Below are 22,169 nucleotides of genomic sequence, written 5' to 3' on the forward strand. Positions count from 1 at the left end.
GCTCGACATTTCCTGATGACTTTCTTTTCATGTCGCTGAAAAAATTGTCCAGTTCTTTGGCCATATTGTGAGAAGAGATGGAGAAAATCTAGAGAAAAGGGCACGAGACCAAGAGGAAGAGCAACAAGCAGATGGATAGATCAAATGAAGAAGATCTCCGGTCCACCTCTTCACCAGGCACTAAGAGAAGCTGGCAACCGTATGGGATGGAAACGCTTGTATCATGGGGTCACAATGCTCAGCAATGAGCATGACGACTTATGATGATGATGATGATGATGATGATGATGATGATGGTGATGGTGACCAGTCTGATATCGTAGATGTGGGGCAGATGTGCAGAGCAGTCTGAGTTGTAGTGGGGAGGTGGGTAGCCTCCACGTGACCTGTGTTTACATTTAGTGATTTTGCTGTTTCCTCTTCCTTTACTGCTCTCGCGTCAAATGAAAACAAAACGGATCTGTGACTGGGAGCTATTACGTGAATTAAAGTACATTTACATAATTACGGAGGGCTAAAATGTTGTTAGTTTCAGATCTTATTTTGTTTCCACCTTTCTGACAGCCGATCATTAATCGCCTTGTAGAACAATGAAGTTATTTTTGTCAGTTTGCTAAAGAAATTTGGCTTTTATCAATCTTTTCTGCTGAGGCAGTCAATTTATTTGAAATGAAGTGTTTAATTCCACGCTATTGGCTAGTTTCAACTGTTCGCTGCATTTCAGTGCATGTTTTCATCTGCTGAAACAAATCTATTTCTAACAGGTCACAGGAAATATTGCGAATGGTGGTTTGAATTACTTTCAAAGTAAATTTCCTTTTATGCAAGATGAATTATGTGCCACAATGTATGATGACTTTCTTAAATCACAGAGTGTTTGACTCTCATTTAAAAATCAACTATGAGGACGAGCAGTTTAGAAGAAGAGCCCAGAAGATCAAATACTAACAAAGAGATAGAGGGGCTGGCCAGTACTTACCTCAGCTCAGTACAGCCGATAGATACACATAAAACAGAACTGAAAATTTACATTCCTAGCTTTCAGAACTTTGTTCCTTCATCAGGGAGGAGAGGGGGGGAAAAAAGGGAAGAAGGGAAAGTGGATTCAGTTACTCACAACCCAGGTTATGAAGCAACAGGGAAAGGTAAACAGGGAGGGTAGCAAGGATGGAGGCATGGTTGTCAGAGGGAAGCCAAAGATATTCTACTGTAAGTACTGTGCCAGCTTCAAACCAAAGAGGATGCATACAGAAGTAAAGAGGTATATAGTATAAAGATAAACACAACTATGTAGGATGAAAAGATGCGTGAATGGCTAAAGAGCATAGGGAAAGAGGAGAAGACTGAAGACTGAAGACTGAAGAGTGAATGGGAGTGAGGTTGTTTAACGTAGGTTCAGTCCAGGGGGATGGCGGGATGAAAGGATGTGTTGGAGTGCAAGTTCCCATCTCCGCAGTTCAGAGGGACTGGTGTTGGGTGGGAGAAGCCAAATGGCACATACGGTGTAGCAGGTTCCTAGGTCCCTAGAATTATGCTGGAGGGCATGCTCCACTACTGGGTATTGGGCATCTCCTAGGCGGACAGTTCGTCTGTGTCCGTTCATGTGCTCAGCCAGTTTAGTTGTTGTCATGCCGATGTAAAAGGCTGTGCAGTGCAGGCATGTCAGTTGATAAATGACATGTGTAGTTTCACACGTAGCCCTGCCTTGAATTGTGTATGTTTTACCAGTAGCGGGGCTGGAGTAGGTGGTTGTGGGGGGATGCATGGGGCAGGTTTTGCAGTGGGGTCGGTTACAGGGGTAGGAACCGCTGGGTAGAGAAGGTAGTCTGGGAATATTGTAGGGTTTAACAAGGATGTTACGGAGGTTAGGGGGGCGACGAAAGGCAACTCTGGGTGGTGTGGGGAGAATTTTGTCAAGGGATGATCTCATTTCAGGGGTTGACTTGAGAAAGTCATATCCCTGGTGGAGTAATTTGTTGATGTTTTCGAGGCCAGGATAATATTGGGTGACAAGGGGGATGCTTCTGTGTGGTCTGGGGGTAGGAACATTGTTGTTGGACGGGGAGGAATGTATTGCTCGGGAAATCTGTTCTTGGACAAGGTCTGCAGGATAGTTGCGGGAGAGGAAAGCACTGGTCAGGTTATTGGTGTAATTGTTGAGGGATTCGTCACTGGAGCAGATACGTTTGCCACGAATACCTAGGCTTTAGGGAAGGGAGCGTTTGATGTGGAAAGGATGGCAACTATCAAAGTGAAGGTACTGTTGTTTGTTTGTGGGTTTGATATGGACAGTGGTGTGGATGTGAGCTTCAACAAGATGAAGGTCAACATCCAGGAAGGTGGCTTGGGTTTTGGAGAAGGACCAGGTGAAATTCAGATTCGAAAAGGAGTTGAGGTTATGGAGGAAATTAGGGAGTGTTTCTTCACCATGAGTCCAGACCACAAAGATGTCATCTATAAACCTATACCAGGCCAGGGGAAGCAGCTGTTGGGTCTTCAGGAAAGCCTCCTCCATGCGGCCCATGAAGAGGTTGGCATAGGACAGAGCCATCCTGGTTCCCATGGCCGTTCCCCTGATTTGTTTGTAGGTCTGGCCTTCAAAAGTGAAGTAATTATGGGTGAGGATGAAGTTGGTAAGTGTGATAAGGAACGAGGTTTTTGGAAGATCTTCGGGTGGGCGTTGGGAGAGGTAGTGCTCAAGGGCAGAGACACCATGGGTATGTGGGATGTTTGTGTAAAGGGATGTAGCATCTATGGTGACAAGAAAGGTTTGAGGTGGGAGAGGAGTGGGAATGGATTTGAGGCGTTCTAGGAAGTGGTTTGTGTCTTTGATGTAGGATGGGAGTCTGCGGGTGATAGGTTGTGCTGGTCTACCAGAGCTGAGATACGTTCGGTTGGGGATTTGAAGCCTGCTACAATGGGACGGCCAGGATGGTTCTCTTTGTGGATTTTGGGTAATAGGTAGAAGGTAGGGGTACGTGGCTCAGGTGGAGTGAGTAAGTCTATGGAAGCCGTTGTGAGGCCTTGTGAGGGACCTTGGATTTTTAGGACTTTTTGCAGCTCAGTCTGGATGGAGGGAATGGGATCCTGGGTAACAGCTTTGTAGGTTGAGGTGTCAGAGAGTTGACGCAGTCCTTCTGCCACATACTCCACACGGTCAAGTACGACAGTTGTGGAGCCTTTATCCGCCGGGAGGATGACAATAGAGCGGTCTATTTTCAGCTCCTTAATGGCACGGGATTCAGCTGGGGTGATGTTGGGGGTTGTCGGGATGTTCTTCAAGAAGGACTGGGAGGCAACACTGGATGTGAGGAATTCCTGAAATGTCTGCAAGGGATGGTTTTGGGGGAGGGGAGGAGGATCCCTTTGAGAAGGCAGTCGGAACTGTTCTAGACAGGGTTCAACACTGGGTCTAGTATTTGGGGGCTGTGTTTGGGTAGTGAAGTGATATTTCCAGTTGAGGTTCCAGGTGAATGAGAGGAGATCTGTAACCAGGGCAGTGTGGTTGAATTTAGGTGTGGGGCTAAAGGTTAAGCCTTTTGATAGAACAGATGTCTCTGGAGGAGAGAGGGATCTGGATGAGAGGTTTAGGACTGAATTGGGACTGGTGATATGTGGCATTTGACTGTGGTTATAGTTGAGGTTTGGTCTGTGTGGGGTATGTGCTGGGATGGGGAGATTGAGTAGGGTGGCTAGGCTAGGTTTGTTGGCTGTGAGGGGGGTTTGTTGAAGGTTCTGTTGTGGTTGGTGTTTGTGAGGGATAGGGAGAGGGACCCCACTTCTTAGGTGTTGCACTAGCACTGTGGATAGTTTTTTCAGGTGGTGTGTGGCATGGAACTCAAGTTTGCAGCTGGCTTCTAGGATGATGTTCCTCAGTGTGTTCTCCAAGCAAGAGTTTGAGAGGTGGAGGACTTTGAAGAGAGATAGGAGCTGTTGGGAGTGGTGGTGACATGAAGTAGTGTAGAGATTCAGGACAAGTTGAGTAAGGGCTAAGGATTGAAGGTTCTGGAAGTCCAGGAGAGACTGGTGGAAGGAGGAATTGCACCCGGAGATGGGAACTTTGTTCCTACCCCCAGACCACACAGAAGCATCCCCCTTGTCACCCAATATTATCCTGGCCTCGAAAACATCAACAAATTACTCCGCCAGGGATATGACTTCCTCAAGTCAACCCCTGAAATGAGATCATCCCTTGACAAAATTCTCCCCACACTACCCAGAGTTGCCTTTCGTCGCCCCCCTAACCTCCGTAACATCCTTGTTAAACCCTACAATATTCCCAGACTACCTTCTCTACCCAGCGGTTCCTACCCCTGTAACCGACCCCGCTGCAAAACCTGCCCCATGCATCCCCCCACAACCACCTACTCCAGCCCCGCTACTGGTAAAACATACACAATTCAAGGCAGGGCTACGTGTGAAACTACACATGTCATTTATCAACTGACATGCCTGCACTGCACAGCCTTTTACATCGGCATGACAACAACTAAACTGGCTGAGCACATGAACGGACACAGACGAACTGTCCGCCTAGGAGATGCCCAATACCCAGTAGCGGAGCATACCCTCCAGCATAATTCTAGGGACCTAGGAACCTGCTACACCGTATGTGCCATTGGCTTCTCCCACCCAACACCAGTCCCTCTGAACTGCGGAGATGGGAACTTGCACTCCAACACATCCTTTCATCCCGCCATCCCCCTGGACTGAACCTACGTTAAACAACCTCACTCCCATTCACTCTTCAGTCTTCAGTCTTCAGTCTTCTCCTCTTTCCCTATGCTCTTTAGCCATTCACGCATCTTTTCATCCTACATAGTTGTGTTTATCTTTATACTATATACCTCTTTACTTCTGTATGCATCCTCTTTGGTTTGAAGCTGGCACAGTACTTACAGTAGAATATCTTTGGCTTCCCTCTGACAACCATGCCTCCATCCTTGCTACCCTCCCTGTTTACCTTTCCCTGTTGCTTCATAACCTGGGTTGTGAGTAACTGAATCCACTTTCCCTTCTTCCCTTTTTTCCCCTCTCTCCTCCCTGATGAAGGAACAAAGTTCCGAAAGCTAGGAATGTAAATTTTCAGTTCTGTTTTATGTGTATCAATCGGCTGTACTGAGCTGAGGTAAGTACTGGCCAGCCCCTCTATCTCTTTGTTAGTATTTGTTTCACATCTTATATGAGATTTTCCATTAATCATTTAGCCCAGAAGATCAGACATTTATGTTGTTATTAAACATTTTATTGGCACATATGTGTGATGTATCTTAAAGTGTAACACGCACAAAAAGATATCGTTATATGTGAAAGCATAGCTTGTCTTGCAGCTTATTACTCTATAGGTAGGAGAGCGGACGTGATAATTACGACGATAAATAATCACTCGCACTCCCGTCACTTACTATGATGCAGTGTATACACAGTGTGTGTAGCATAGAGTGTATACTACAGAGAACTGATCTGGCAAAGATACAGCTGTTCTCGCTGTGGTAGGGTAGCGATATTATTTGGGTGAGAGCTGGTGGTTCTACATCCCCACAAACCTTCGAGGCCAATATTATATGTGAAAGCTTTGTTTTACATGTAGCAACACTATGTATAATAATTTAAACCACTAATTTTTCCTATTTGTGTGTTCTCACTACTTAACAGTGATGTTGCTATTGGCTGACTACATCACATGTCCTATACTTTGAATATCCGCTGTCATTGGCTGGCGACATCACGTGACATGAGCTGTGACTGGCTTACAAAAGCGCATCGCAATCTCGATTTCAGTGCTTCGGAAAATAGCTTGGGTGTTTGGTGGAATTCACTTTCATACTTCCATAATACGAAAATAAGCAGCGTACATGCTGCTGCACATCAAAGTGTTTCTTTCCCCCTGAGTTTCGTTTTCGTTTTCGAAAAATTCTACGCCGGTGTATAAAACCATAGCCATTCAAATGATTGATAACTTTTGCAGTTCCGAGGGAAAGTATGCTGTCACTTAGCGTGGAAAAAATGTATTTTTTAACTGGGAAAAATCCGGGGAATTTTGTCCTTGTCCGCATATACACCCTGTAAAATGAGCTTCCGTCAACACAGATAATTTGTAGCAGTTTAACCATGGTTAATTACTGATGCAGTTTTCAACAGCTGACTTTGTGAAGTGGCTCAGAGCTTAATATTTTGAATTCACGTTTCGTTTCAAATCCCCCGCCCCTCTCCATCTAGATTAGACTTTCTGTAGTTTGCCGAAGTCACTTAAGGCAAATGATAATGTTTGTTTCAAAAGAACAATCCAACAACTTACCTTCTACAGCCTTGTTTATTCCAAGGTTGAGCTTTATCTCTGATTACCTTGTCATCAATGAGACATTGAATCATTCCTTTCTTCCTTCATTACAACAGATGCTAAATATTTTTTTAACTTTTACTTTGACTCATTCCAAATCCCTGAAAGTTTCATGAAACATTATTAATGGAATGAATGAAGACATGGATGCTGGTGTATCTCGTTGGACATCAGTGACAATCTCCAGTTAATTAGTCAGTCAGTCAGTTTGATAGCTTGACATCATTATGGATGCCATTTACCTGTTCACTATTGACATGTTCAGTTAGTCATTGAGAACCAGTGGCAGTATTATGCTTTTAGGTTTTAAACCACTGTACATAATGTTTTGTCTCTTGTCTACAAACTGTTGATGAAAGCTGAGTTGTTTGACAGTAAGTGCTATTAATTACAGTGGTAATATTGCTAGAATATTTCCTGTTGTTGGACACACTTATTTTAGGATAGCCATGGCTAAGAGAAATCAGAAAGATGACTTAAATACTTTCATGATGCTGTATTGGCTTTCTGTTTTTTTGTAGCAGCTAACACACAATTCTTATTATAGGGCATGCACAGTCTGGAAACTGACCTATTTAAGTGTCTGGGATAAATTTTCCAATTCTCTTCCTTTTTTATTTATTATAATGTGTATGAAAGTCTGGACATTTTGCTCTGATTTGAACATTAAAACCATGTTTGCACAGCCCAGTATGAAATTTTATGAAATACTGTGTGATTGGGGTCATAGGTGGCCATTTTTTGCCTGTTTTGTATTTTATGTTGACAACTTGTTCTTTTTTTACAGTGTCAGAAGCAGTTTAGTGATGCTGATGTTGTTGTCCTTAATCCAGTAGAGGAAGATATGCCCCTAATGAAAGAAAGGCTGGAGAATAGACATGCAAAAGTGAAAGCTGGAAAGAAAGCTCATGTAGAGGCAAAGAAGATGCCAGAAACAGCTACATCTAGCACTTCAAATGAGAAAAATGCTGAAGAAAAACAAGAAAAACCAGTTGAAAATTGTAAATTAGATGCTGGGTCACTGAAGATCTTGAATAAACAGAATGGTTGGTTTGTTAATTTTTGTTTATTAAAACAATATCTTAGATCCATATATTATTCATAACATCATAATACGGGGCTATTACAAATGATTGAAGCGATTTCATAAATTCACTGTAGCTCTATTCATTGACATATGGTCACGACACACTACAGATACATAGAAAAACTCATAAAGTTTTGTTCGGCTGAAGCCGCACTTCAGGTTTCTGCCACCAGAGCGCTCGAGAGCGCAGTGAGACAAAATGGCGACAGGAGCCGAGAAAGCGTATGTCGTGCTTGAAATGCACTCACATCAGTCAGTCATATCAGTGCAACGACACTTCAGGACGAATTTCAACAAAGATCCACCAACTGCTAACTCCATTCGGCGATGGTATGCGCAGTTTAAAGCTACTGGATGCCTCTGTAAGGGGAAATCAACGGGTCGGCCTGCAGTGAGCGAAGAAACGGTTGAACGCGTGCGGGCAAGTTTCACGCGTAGCCCGCGGAAGTCGACGAATAAAGCAAGCAGCGAGCTAAGCATACCACAGCCGACGGTTTGGAAAATCTCACGGAAAAGGCTAAAGCAGAAGCCTTACCATTTACAATTGCTACAAGCCCTGACACCCGATGACAAAGTCAAACGTTTTGAATTTTCGGCACGGTTGCAACAGCTCATGGAAGAGGATGCGTTCAGTGCGAAACTTGTTTTCAGTGATGAAGCAACATTTTTTCTTAATGGTGAAGTGAACAGACACAATGTGCGAATCTGGGTGGTAGAGAATCCTCATGCATTCGTGCAGCAAATTCGCAATCCACCAAAAGTTAACGTGTTTTGTGCAATGTCATGGTTTAAAGTTTACGGCCCCTGTTTCTTCTGCGAAAAAAACGTTACAGGACACGTGTATCTGGACATGCTGGAAAATTGGCTCATGCCCCAACTGGAGACTGACAGCGCCGACTTCATCTTTCAACAGGATGGTGCTCCACCGCACTTCCATCACGATGTTCGGCATTTCTTAAACAGGAGATTGGAAAACCGATGGATCGGTCATGGTGGAGATCATGATCAGCAATTCATGTCATGGCCTCCACGCTCTCCCGACTTAACCCCATGCGATTTCTTTCTGTGGGGTTATGTGAAAGATTCAGTGTTTAAACCTCCTCTACCAAAAAACGTGCCAGAACTGCGAGCTCGCATCAACGATGCTTTCGAACTCATTGATGGGGACATGCTGTGCCGAGTGTGGGAGGAACTTGATTATCGGCTTGATGTCTGCCGAATCACTAAAGGGGCACATATCGAACATTTGTGAATGCCTAAAAAAAAACTTTTTGAGTTTTTGTATGTGTGTGCAAAGCATTGTGAAAATATCTCAAATAATAAAGTTATTGCAGAGCTGTGAAATCGCTTCAATCATTTGTAATAACCCTGTATATCTACATTGCTTGTGATCAGCAACCATCTTTGCATCATAAGATTTCATTTTACAAATTTTTAGGTGCCTGGAATATGAGGGCAGTGACTAAAATTTATTTCAGAGGAAATTTTCTAACTTACTTCTTGCCAAAATTCAGCTTAAAATTCTTCAGTTTATAGTTGACATTGAGTGTTTTCAGTTTCTACTTTAGTCTCAATTTGACAAGGAATTACTGCAACCTATATCTTCCTGAATTGGCTTATGTATTCATCTCTTGTTTTCCCCCTACAATTTTTATTCCCAGTACTGAATTGGTGATCTCTTGATGTCTCAGAACGTGGCCTACCAGCTGATCCCTACTTCTAGTCAGGTTGTGTGACAAATTCCTCTTCTCACCAGTTCTGTTCAGTACTTCCTCATAAGTTACATGATCTACCATCTAATTTCAGCATTCTTCTGTAGCATTACATTTCGAAAGCTTCTGTTCTCTTCTTGTCTAAACTGTATATTGTCCATTTTTTACTTCCATACATGGCTACAATCAGTGTAAATACTTTCAGGAAAGACTTCCCTACACTGAAATCTATACTAAATGTTAACAAATCTCTCTTCTTCAAAAACGCTTTTATTGTTATTGCCAGTCTACATTTTGTATCCTCTACTTTGACCATCGTGAGTTACTTTACTGCCCAAATATCAAAACTCATATAGTACTATAAGTGTGTCATTTCCCTCAGCATCACCTGACATTCCATTATCCTTGTTTTGCTTTTAGTGATGTTAATTTTATATCCTCCTTTCAAGACACTGTCCATTCCATTCAACTGTTCTGCCAAGTCCTTTGCTGTCTCTGACAGAGTTTCAGTGTCATCGGCAAACTCAGTTTTTATTTCTTCTCCTTGGTCTTTAATTCCTGTTCCAAATTTTTCTTTTGGTTCCTTTATTGCGTGCTCCATATACAGATTCAATAACATTGGAGATAGGCTACAACCCTGTCTCACTCCCTGCTCAATCACTGCTTCCCTTTCATGCCCCTCAACTCTTATAACTGCCATCTGGTTTCTGTACAAATTGTAAATAGCCTTTCACTCCCCATATTTTACCCCTGCCACCTATAGAATTTGAGAGAGTGTGTTCCAGTCAACCTTTCTCTTAAGTCTACAAATTCTATAAACCTTTCTCTTAAGTCTACAAATTCTATAAACATACGTTTGCCTCTCCTTAACCTGTCTTCTACGAGAAGTTGTAGGGTCATATTGCCTTGCATGTTCCTGCACTACTCCGGAATCAAACTGATTATCCCTGAGGTTGGCTTCTACCAGTTTTTCCATTCTTCTGGAAAGAATGTGTGTGTGTTTTGCAACCATGACTTGCTAAACTGGTAGTTTAGTAATTTTCACATCTGTCATCACCTTCTCTATTTGGAATGGGAATTACTATATTCTTCTTGAAGTCTGAGGGTATTTCATGTGTCTCACATGTCTTACTCACCATATGGAAGAGTTTTGTCACAGCTGGCTCTCCTAAGGCTATCAGTAGTTCTAAAGGAATGTTGTCTGCGCCCAGAGCCTTGATTTGATTTAGGTCTTTCAGTGCTCTGACAGAGTTTTCATGCAGTATCATATCTCCCATTTCATCTTCATCTCTTTCCTCGTCCATTTCTCTAACATTGCCCTCAAGTACATCGCCCTTGTATAGACCCTCTATGCACTCCTTCCGCCTTTCTGCTTTCCTTCTTTGTCTGTTACTAGCCCCCCCCCCCCCCCCCCCTGCGGACCCGGGGGTTAGAATAGGCCCAAGGTATTCCTGCCTGTCGTAGGAGGCCACTAAAAGGAGTCTCACACCTTTCAGCCTTTATGTGGTGGTCCCCTGTAGGGTTTGACCTCCATTTTTCAAAATTTTCCTGAAGAGTGAGCCAATTTGGGTAGTGCGCCTTACATGGTGCATTGTGTCCATCTTGCATTGAGATCTTTAGCCCACTTTCTTGTCATGGCATTGCAGTCCCGCTTGTCCTCCATCTCTTGAGCGAGGATGCCTTCCTGGGTGCGTTTTCCTCCACCCACTATGCAGTGTCGTTTTCTGTGCCAACAATGACTACGGACTTCTTTGCACCTGATATCCAGCACGGTAGCCAGTCTGTTGTGTTGGGGCTGCCATGTACCCTGTTGGTTGTAGCTGCCTGACCACACAGGGATCGCTCTGCTGATGTCTGTGCGATTAACTCCCTACACATGCCAAGGAGTAGCTGCCCGTCACCATGGGGCATCGGGAATCCTGGCAATGGCCATCCTGCCAGGTGGCCTGTGCTGTGGCTGGGTGTTGCTTGTGGGGAGGGCCCCCGGTCGGAGTGGGTGGCATCAGGGCGGATGATACGCAATGAAGCGTACCACATTATCATTTGCTGCTGATTAAATGCCAGCAGTCTCTAAGCATTGCAAGTCTCAGTACAATGCAAGGAAGTGTGATCCTAAATCGTTCCTCTCCCTCGCCACACCATGGGAGGAACGCCAGGCTAAGGATGGCAGCGAACCTTATTCGCTCCGGTACCTCATATGTACGAGAGCTGATGGGGACTTCTTTGTCTCAATGAAGCCTCAGCTTTTTGTAGAGCATTTAGAGGACAAGTTTGTGGAAGTTGAAAACTTGTCCAAAATGCGGTCAGGGTCAGTCTTGATAAAAATGCATTCTCTGCACAGTCACAGGCATTACTCACTTATGACAAGCTGGGGATGTTTCTGTTACTATCACACCTCATAAGAGCTTAAATATGGTCCAGGGTATTATATTCCATAGGCACCTTCTTTTGAAGTGTGGTGATGAGCAGCGCACGAACTTAGAGCGACGAGGAGGTCATTTCGTACAGCGTGTCCGTGGGAGGCTGCCACTGGAGCCTTCATCTTGGCCTTTGAGGGTGACACATTATCCCAGAAGGTCAAGGTGATGGTCTACCACTTTGATGCCAAACCATTTATCCCTCCCCCAGTGCGGTGCTTTAAGTGCTGGAAGTTCGGCCATATGTCTTCCCATTGTACTTCCAGCATCCCATGTTGAGATTGTGGATGTCCATCCCATCCCAATTCTCCGTGTGCCCCGCCTCCCATCTGTTTCAACTGCAGAGAGCATCATTCCTATTGCTCACCAGACTGCAGGATTTTACAGTGAGAAAGGAAAATCGTGGAATACGAGGGCTATTCAGAAAGTAGGGAACGTTTTGGCATTTAAAAAAAAAAAAAAACGAAGTACAAGAAATACATTTTATTATATACATCTGAAAGAGTGACTGACATTCTGCTTTTCCATATAGTCACCAAACAAATTGCGGCAGTTATCAAAGTGGTGGACAAGCTTTGAAAGATCTTTGTTGTAAAATTCTGCTGCCTAAGACTTCAGCCAGTGAGTCATGCCTGCCTGGAGTTCCGCGTCGTCATCAAAGCGCTGCGTTACAAGCCAGTTCTTCATCTTGGGAAACAAGTGGAAGTTGCTTGGTGCAAGATCGGGGCTGTAGGGCAGATCAGGGAAAATTTCCCATTTTAATGAATTGAGGAGTTCTTTAGTGCGGTTTGCCGTGTGAGATCGGGCATTGTCGTGCAAAAACAAAATTTTGGATGTCAGCTTTCCTCGGCATTTAGTTAAAACTGCTCTTCTAAGGCTGTGTAAAGTTTGACAGTACCAGGCAGAATTTATGGTTGCTCTACGTTCAAGAAAATCTATAGGAATCTCACCTTGCCCAGCCTAAAACATTGTTGGCATCAGCTTCCTTGCTTACAAGGTTTGCAGACATTTTCTTGGTTTTTGGGGGGACATTGTGTGCCCCCACTCCATGGACTGTAATTCTATCTCACAATTCATGTGTTTCACCCAAGTCTTGTCACCAGTTATGGTTTGATCCAGTAATGTATTACCATGTTTGTGGTAGGCCTTCAGAACTGTCCAAGTTGCCCCCATTTGCTGTTCTTTATGATGCTCTGTAAGCATTTTGGGCACCCATTGTGCACAAAATTTGTGGTAGCCTAGCTCTTGAGTGGCAATTTCAAACAACAAAATCACTGAAACTTGTGGAAAAGAAAGCGAAAGCTCCGTTATTGTGAAGCAACGGTTTTAACGAATCGTTTCATCCACTTTAGTGACAAGGTAGTCAGTCACAATGCTCTGGCGTCCGCTCTTCTCTTCATCATGAACATTGGTTCAGCCATTTTTAAACTGAATGCACCATTTCCTGATGGAACATGCACTCATTACGTTGTTTCCGTACATTTCACACAGTTCACGATAAATTTCTATAAGTTTTAGGTTTTTTGCCAACAAAAACCATATCACATATTGCACCTCACAACTGGCGGTATTTTCGATTGCAGCACACATTTCAGATTCGAATATAAAAAAAAACCAGACATGCAGAGATGTTACCGCTGTCATGGATGGATGTGGACTGAGCTGCCGAGCACACACATACCAAAATATACATGGTCAGCGTGTGCTTAGCGGCGTCAGACGGAAATGTTCCCTACTTTCTGAATAGCCCTCGTACAAGACCCTGGACTGACTGAGCTACACTGAGGCCAAGAAGAAATTTGAGTGCCTGTATCCTGTGACTATGACCACCTCATATACTGCCGCTACAAGGACAGTTGTAGCCCCATTAGTTCCGTGAGTTCCAGTTGTCTCTCAGAGCTGGAAGACTACAGCTGCCCCCTTGATGGTGGGGGGCATTTCCCTCCCTGTTGCTCCTGCACCACCTACCTCGGGAGCACTGTCCCCTGAACCATCAGGGACACCAGCCCCCACTTCTCAGCCGGAGAAGCGTAAGTCTTCCTTGGCTCCTCACACTAAGAAGGGGTCCCTTGGGTCATTCCCTTCCCAGGTTTCTGCTATTGGGAAAGGTGACACCCGCCAGTGGTTGAAGTGCCCAAAAGCAGCTGTTCGTAGGGCTTCACGATCATCCTCAGTTCCGGAGACTGAATCAATGAAGCCCTCCCAGCCAGAGAAACCCAAGGATCAGCAAGAGAAATCCAGAAAGAAGACCCCCAAGACAAAGGGAATTGTGGTGGCACCCACACCACGACTGCCCACAAGCACTGTGTCTGAGGATGAGGTGAAGATTCTGGCGTCCACTGAGGACCTACATCTCCCCAGATCCTCAGACACAATGGATATAGCCTGTTCAGGAAATAAGTCGGTGGCAGCAGGTGACCCTGAGACATAGACTGCCTCATTGAGTGTTTCATGCCTTCCCAGTCTCACGATGGTGTCATCCTCCAGTGGAACTGCGGCGGTTTTTTCCACCACCTGGCTGAGCTATGGCGACTGTTAAGCTTTACACCTGCTTTCTGCATTGCCCTCCAGGAAATCTGGTTCCCGGCAGTGCAGACCTCTGCCCTTTGCAGCTACAGGGGATATTACAAGAACCATAGCGAATATAATAGAGAGTCAGGTGAAGTTTGCGTTTATGTTCTGAACTTGGTATGTAGTGAACCTGTGCCCCTCCAAACGTCTCTTGAAGCTGTGGCTGTCAGGATACAGACGACGCAGGAAATAACTGCCTGCAACGTATATCTCCCTCCAGATGGTGGGGTACCCCTGAATGTATTGGCTGCACTGGTTGATAAACTCCTTAAACCTTTCATAGTTTTGGGTGATGGTAACACCTATTAACCCCTTATGGTGTAGCACCTTGCTTACTGGCCGTGGCAGAGATGTCGAAAATTTACTGTCCCAACTCAACCTCTGCCTTTTAAATACTGGGGCCACCACACATTTCAGTGTGGCTCATGGTAATTATTCGGCAATTGATTTATTAATTTGGAGCCAAGGACTCCTCTCATCCATCCAGTGGGGAGCACATGACGACCTGTGTTATAGTAACCCCATCCCCATCTTCCTGTCACTCCCCCAGCATCATGCCCACAGACACCTACCCAGATGGGCTTTAAACAAAGCAGACTGGGTAGCCTTCACCTCTGCTGTCGCAGTTGAATCTCCCCCTCTTGATGCCCTCAATGTCGTGATTGAGCAGGTCACTGCAACGATAATTTCTTCAGTGGAAAACATGATCCCTTGTTCTCTAGGAGGCCTCCGGCCAAAGACAGTCCCTTGGTGGTGGCCAGAAGTCGCTGAGGCAGTTAGTGTTGGCGAGCTTTACAGCAACGTGAGCGGCACCCTTCCCTAGAGCACCTAATAGCCTTTAAGCGGCTCTGTGCTCGTGTTCGCCTCCTTATAAAACGACAGAAACAGGAGTGTTGAGAGAGGTACGTGTCAACCATTGGGTGCCACGCGTCACCTTCCCAAGTCTGGACAAAGATCAGATGTCTTTTTGGGTACCAGACCCCAACAGGTGTCCATGCCGTTAACATCAATGGCGTGCTCTCTACCGAGGCAAATGTGATTGCCAAGCACTTTGCTGAGCACTATGCTCGTGCCTCTGCATTGGAGAACTACCCCCCAAAGCCTTTTGCACCCTCAAACGGAGGATCGAAATTAAAGTCCTCTCATTCACTGCATGCCACAGTGAACCGTATAATGCTCCATTTACAGAATGGGAGCTCCTCAGCACCCTTGCACATTGCCCCGACACAGCTCTTGGGCCGAATCGGATCCACAGTCAGAGGATTAAACATCTCTTGTCTGACTACTCCTCATTGTCTTCAACTGGATCTGGTGCGATGGCATCTTTCCATCGCAATGACGGGAGAGCACCACCATTCCGGTGCTAAAACCTGGTAAATATCCGCTTGATGTGGATAGCTATTGGACCATCAGTCTCACCAACATTCTCTGTAAGATGCTGGAACGTATGGTGTGTCCTGGGTTGGGTCCTGGAGTCATGTGGCCTACTGGCTCCATGTTAGGGCGGCTTCTGCCAGGGTCACTCTACCACTGATAATCTTGTGCCCCTTGAGTCTGCCATCCGAACAGCCTTTTCCAGATGCCAACGCCTGGTTGCTGTCTTTTTTGGCCTACGTAAAGCACACAACATGACCTGGCGACATCATATCCTAGCCACTTTGCGTGAGTGGGGTCTCGTGGGCCCGCTCCCAATTTTTATTCAAAACTTCCTGTCGCTCCATACTTTCCATGTCCAAGTTGGTGCTTCTCATAGTTCCCCCGTATTCAGAATAATGGCTTTCCGCAGGGTTCTATATTGAGCGTATATTTTTAGTGGCCATCAATGGCCTAGCAGCAGATGTAGGGCCGTCGGTCTCCCCTTCTTTGTATGCAGATGACTTCTGCATTCGTATTGCTCCTCCAGTACTGGTGTTGCTGAGCGGCACCTACAGGGAGCCATTCACAACGCGCAGTCATGGGCTCTAGCCCACGGCTTTAGTTTTTAGCAGCGAAGTCATGTGTCGCGCACTTCTGTTGGCATCGTACCATTCATCTGGAACCTGAAGTTTATCTTAATGACGATCCACTCACTGTAGTGGAGATTCATCTATTCTTGGGACTGGTTTTCGATTCCCGATTGACTTGGCTACTTCACCTTCGTCAGCTTAAGCTGGAGTGCTGGCAGCACCTCAATGCTCTCCGCTGCCTGAGCAACACCAACTGGGGTGCAGATTGCTCTACACTGCTGCAGCTCTCCAGAGCCCTTGTTCAATCCTGCCTTGATTATGGGAGTCTGGTTTACAGTTCAGCAGTGCCATAAGCATTGCGTTTCCTCAGCTCAGTGTACCACTGTGGCATTCGCCTAGTGACGGGAGCTTTTACAATAAGTCCAGTGACCAGTGCCCTGATGGAGGCCAGAGTACCTCCATTGCAGATCCCACATGCACAGCTGCTCGCCAGTTATGTTGCTCACATTCGTAGTTCTCCTGAGCGTCTGAATTACTGTCTCCTTTTCCCACCCATGGCTATTCATCTCCCTCATCGGCGGCCCAGGTCAGGGCTCACAGTTGCGGTTCCCGTACAATCTCTTCTCTCTGAACTGGAGTCCTTCTCCTTACCACCTCTCATTGAGGTCCATTCACGTACACCTCCATGGCGTACACCTCGACCGAAGCTTCATCTGGCTGTTTTGCATGGCCATAAGGACTCCGTCAACCCCGCTGCACTCTGCTCTCTCTTCCTCTCAATTCTTGATGTGTTCCAGGACTCTGAAGTTGTTTCCACCGATGGCTTGGTGGCTGATGGTAATATTGTGTTTGACTATGTCCACAGATGCCATATGGAACAGCATTCCTTGCCCGCTGGTTGCAGTGTATTCACTGTAGAGCTTGTGGCCGTATCTAGTGCATATCAGTACATCCGTTCCTGTTCTGGTGAGTCATTTCTTCTCTGTTCTGACTCCCTGAGCAGCTTACAAGCTGTCAACCGGTGCTACCCTCGCCATCTCTTGGTAGGGAACATCCAGGAGTTCATCTCTGCCGTGGAATGGTCCAATCGTTCAGTGGTGTTTGTGTGGCCCACGAGACATGTTGGAATCCCAGGCAACGAACTTGTTGATAGGCTGGCTAAAGAGGCTATGTGGAAACTGCTCCTGGAGATGGTCATCTCTGAAACTGACCTGCATTCTGTCTTATGCCGCCAGGTTTTTTAGCTTTGGGAGACGGAGTGGCATAACAGTATGCACAACAAACTGCGTGTCATTAAGGAGACTGTGAGTGTGTGTAAGGAGACTGCTAGTGTGTGGAAGTCTTCACTGTGGACTTCTCACAGGGAATCAGTTGTCCTTTGTTGGCTCTGTATTGCCCTTACGTCTCTCACCCATGGTTACCTCCTCCATCGCGAGGACCCACCTCAGTGTCACTGTGGCTCCTAAATGACAGTCGTCCACCTCTTGCTGGACTGCCCACTTTTAGCCGCTCTGCGGGGTAATTTTAACCTTCCCAGCACCCTACCTTCGGTGTTGGGTGACAATACCTCAACAGCAGATTTAGTTTTACATTTTATTCATGAGGGTGAGTTTTATCATTTGATCTGAGTTTTAGCGCATGTCCTTTGTCCCTCTGTGTCATCCACCCTGGGGCTTTTAGGGTGGAGGTTTTAATGTGTTGTAGAGTGACTGGCTTCTCCTTTTTTATTCTGATGGTCAGCCAGCCATGGTAATCTGCTTTCTTGATTTTAATCTCTTCTCCCTGTTTCTTGCATCTCTCTGTGGTTTTCTTGTCCTGTTTTGTCCATTGTAGTGTTTGTTGTCTTTCTGTTAACTGGTTCTTCCTTTCTCCTGTTATTGTGTCATACTTCTTCTTCCCTTTGGGTAATTGTTCTAATGGGAACAAGGGACTGATGACATCCCAATTTGGCCCCTCCACCCCCCCCCCCCCTCCCCCGCTTTTAAACCAAACAACCAATAACGTGCGATGTGACACATTACAATAAAGGTAGCGCAATGCAATGCTTATCCATGCAACAGTTGTGTCCCCACTGGAGCTATATGACAAGCAACAATACAGCGTAAATCATGTTTTTGCCTAAGTTGCAGCAATCGTGGACCTATCTGGAGAGTAGGTTATTGTGGCTCAACATTATTTAAATCTCCAAAAACTGAAAAATGAAGGAAGTACTGGGTGCACCTGCATAGTACTATAAATATCAAACATAGTTCTCAACGTGAGCACTAATTCTACTGAATTAAAATTGCCACTATGAAAAGTTTGTTAGTGAGTTATTCAGTGTGGTACATATGTAAATAATAGTTAAAATTAATAGAGCTAAGGTTTCTAAAACTGTTCAGTTTTACGAGGTAGATGTGACTTAGCTTGAGGTGCTGGGTTTGAAGTGAGATCAGTCACCATTGGTAGTTAGGTGTGGATGGTGAACTCTTCACAGATGCAGACATCTTTCAGCTTGAAAATGCAAGTGTGAGTGAGTGCTTTAGCTGGTATTGGCAGCATATGAAAAAAATAAACACAAGGCCCATCCACAGGGTGGCAATAGCCTCACATGTCGCACGTCTTTACCACTTGTCGTGGATGACCTCCACCAATATATATCACATATTTATATGAGAATGGAAAGAGAGATGGCTCTCCTTCCAATATTATAAACAATTTTAGTACGTTAGCTACATTTTGTATGTAGCAATCCATAACCTAATCTGCACCTAGCTTAAAACTGGCTAGCAACTACATTTTCACTGCAAACTTTTCAAAATATATATATATATATGTTAGTTTACTTGATGGCCGAGGATCATAATATCCATGGGCAGTAGCATAAAGAAAATTATCAGGCTGTGATAGGGTATGAAAATGTCGGTTTTTCGTACTAAATAGTTTGCTTAGAATCAAATAAGAAAGACTGTTTGGCAGAAACTACATGCAAATCTAAAATCTCTGCTTTTTTTTTTCTTTTTTTTCAGAAAGAAAAAGTTTCACTGAGAGATATGGACATACCATTGCTTCATTTACATAAAACAGTTTTTTTCAGAGCATATCAGATAACATTAAATTTGGTTCTTCTTTCCCCCCCTTTGTATATCGTATGCCACTGTTGCACAATGGAGGAACCAGCACTTGCAGTTGCATCAGGTTGTGTGACAGAGATATGTGTTGGTGTTGTACTGCTGTCATCACATTGTGACCACTTCAGTCACTTCATTACGTTTCTACAGTGTCATCAGTTGAAAGAGATTTGAGACCGGTTCATTAAGAAATAGAGAAATGTTAAGATGGTGTTTCTAATGTCAGGTGTCTTGTATATTCTTTCCCTCCCTTCCTCCCTCCCTCCCTCCCAGTTGAGTATAATGCACAGATGTATGTACAACCATGTAAAATTATCAGGAAAGTTCTTGTTTTGGATGTTCAACTCGCACATCACATTCGCACTTTCTTCAGTTTTGGCGAACCATCAGAGACCTATCTGCACCTTGTCATTTTGTGGCAGGTTTGTAGTGATAACACAGTCTCATCACCCTTGTTGAGTCTTTTCACGCAAGAACTTCTATGCTTCCCGTTTTAATCAAAGTCTGGCAGGTATCCACGTGTCATTTTTGTTTATGAATCATGTATTTGGGACAAGCTATGCTCATTTTTTTTATTCTTCATATCATTGTGGAGAACATTCTGAACATTTGAATGAGAGATGTTGCTCCTTTGGAATTTATGGCGCAACAAATTTGACACATTACAACCACATGTCCAGTACTTAAAACTGGCTGGTCGATTGCATGTCTGTTGTTTATAGTTCTTAATTCAAGCTTCGACCATAGTTACTGTGCCGATGTGGCTTACACGCTAGCAATAAAGTCAGTATCGTAAATTTTTGTACAGACAGTGTATGTACTCCATCAATAAAGGTTACTTCTGCACCGTATTGCAAGAAGCACCATGTATTGTACTGTATCTCTTATAACCTCAGCGGGAACAGTGCCGAAGGGTTAACGCTATAGTTTACTTCCCTAATTTGAAACTTGAAATATCCAACTTGTGCTCTGTATTTAAATTATTATTCATTGTCATCCATACATATCTATATGGTTTATGTAAATTATTTTGCTGCAGGTACCAAACCTTCAGAAAAAGTTTCACTCAAGAGAACTGGTAATGGGCAGATTGAAGATCCAGTTTTCAAGAAAACTAAAAGTTCGTATAGTGTGGCACAGGATCCAAAGGCATCTGAAGTCTACAAATCCCTATTTACATCTCATCATAAGGCAAATGAGCAAGTTAAAGCACATTGGATTACTTACAACCCCTTTTATAACTGATTTGCTTGATATTGATAATTTTTACAAGCCAGCATTAATGTATTTTATGTAAATTTGTACATAAATAAGACACAATAAACAGTTTAAAATTAATGGTACCATAATCAACTGTCAGTTAATCCAATAAGTATGAAAAGGATTGATTGCAGTCTGGCCAGACCAGCTAGAGTTATTTTTCATATGGCATGAGATGTCTGCTTGAATGAATGTTTGTATTTTCCTTTCATTTCTGGAGAAGGATCTTTACAGTATGCCGCAATCTACCCTTTTCATAATCGTTGATATTCCAGTCTGGACTTCCCACTGTTAGCCATTTTAGTCACTGTTTCCATACAACATACTTTCAATTATTTTCTACAATGTGTTAATCATTATAAAAGGAAACTTTTACATATACCAACTACTCAAATATCCCAGACCAGTAACATCTAGATACAGGCATTGCAGGCCTGGGCTTCCTGAGCCTGGGGGCCCATCAGTACCACAGCCTGCTACAACTGCAAGATCTGTGTGTACTTCTGTGATCACTGTTGTGTGTAACTACGGAACATTAAGCATTGGAGGGAGTGGGAATCTTGGCTCAAGAGCCCAGATCGCAACAAAGCCTGAATGCTAAAGTAGTTGTATGTTGTTGATGTGGATGGCTGTTGAGGCGAAATGGTGACTAAGTTTTATTACATTTACTCAGTAATGTGGACAGTCTATCTCAGTTAACATGTTTGTCTGTTGGTACTTATAGGAAAACCAACATAAAAAGTAGCATTTAGATCTCTGGTGTTTCCGTGAGTACTAACATAGCTAGTTAACAGAATGAGAGAGGACTATTATGCAGAGCAGTTATATTCTATATTGCAGTTGGTTACAGGACACAGGTGTCTCAAAATGTATATTTGATTACAGAGAGAAACAGGACATCCTCTGAAAATGTTGTCCACCTGATTAGCTGAGTGGTAACATGCTTGCCTCCCATGCAGTGGGCCTGGGTCCGATTCCTGGCCGGGTTGGAGATTTTGTCCTCGTGGGCTGGGTATTTCGTTGTCCTCATCATCATTTCATCCTCATCACCGGCACGCAAGTCGCCCAATGTGGCGTCGACCAAAATAAGACTTGCACTTGGCGGCTGAACTTCCCCGGATGGGGCCTCCCGGTTAGCAGTGCCATACGTTCATTTCATTTTTATCTGAAAATGTCAAATTTTTATCAAGGAAGGGTCAGAGGACCTTGCTGTGGGATCTGAAATATGTGAAGAGAGTTCAAACTGAAAACTTGTAATTTGAAGCAACTATATTTTAAAAAGAGTCCTCTAAGTTAATATCCAACTGTTGTGAAACTGTATAACATCCTTGATTTTAGTAAATGTGTTGCAACATGAAAAGACTTTAAGAAAACCAAAACTGGAGTAGTAATATCAGACATAAGCAATGACTTAAAAATAATGACTGGAGAATTGTAAAAACAACCATTTTTGTTCTAACCTCACTCTGTGACATTCCTTGTGTACATTAAAAAAGGATTTATGTATCTCAAACAATGTTGCAGACAGCCACGATCAAAACACACACACACACACACACACACACACACGACCGCCAACTCCAGCATCTCAGGCCGGAATTCAACATCACTTGAGATGCAAGCAGCATTCTGGAGAGGGTGGGGAAGGGTAAGGGATAGTAGTGTGTGGATGGGGAGAGATACATATGCTGTCTGGTGAAGTGAAGTGTGCAGGGAGTGGACTCCA

At 44.2% G+C, this 22,169-nt stretch overlaps 1 protein-coding gene across 1 annotated transcript in view; it reads left to right on the forward strand.

Moving 5' to 3' along the window:
- Positions 1-20,521, forward strand: part of LOC126473694 (replication termination factor 2) — a 64,107-nt gene extending 43,586 nt beyond the window's left edge. The window contains exons 4-5 of the mRNA XM_050100933.1: positions 7,128-7,386; positions 20,223-20,521. Of these exons, the coding sequence (XP_049956890.1) occupies positions 7,128-7,386; positions 20,223-20,428 (465 nt within the window). The 3' untranslated portion in view covers positions 20,429-20,521. The remainder of the gene's footprint in view (positions 1-7,127; positions 7,387-20,222) is intronic.
- The last annotated feature ends 1,648 nt before the right edge of the window (positions 20,522-22,169 follow it).

Source organism: Schistocerca serialis, chromosome 4 (assembly GCF_023864345.2).
Source record: "Schistocerca serialis cubense isolate TAMUIC-IGC-003099 chromosome 4, iqSchSeri2.2, whole genome shotgun sequence".
Taxonomy (NCBI): Eukaryota; Metazoa; Arthropoda; class Insecta; order Orthoptera; family Acrididae; genus Schistocerca; species Schistocerca serialis.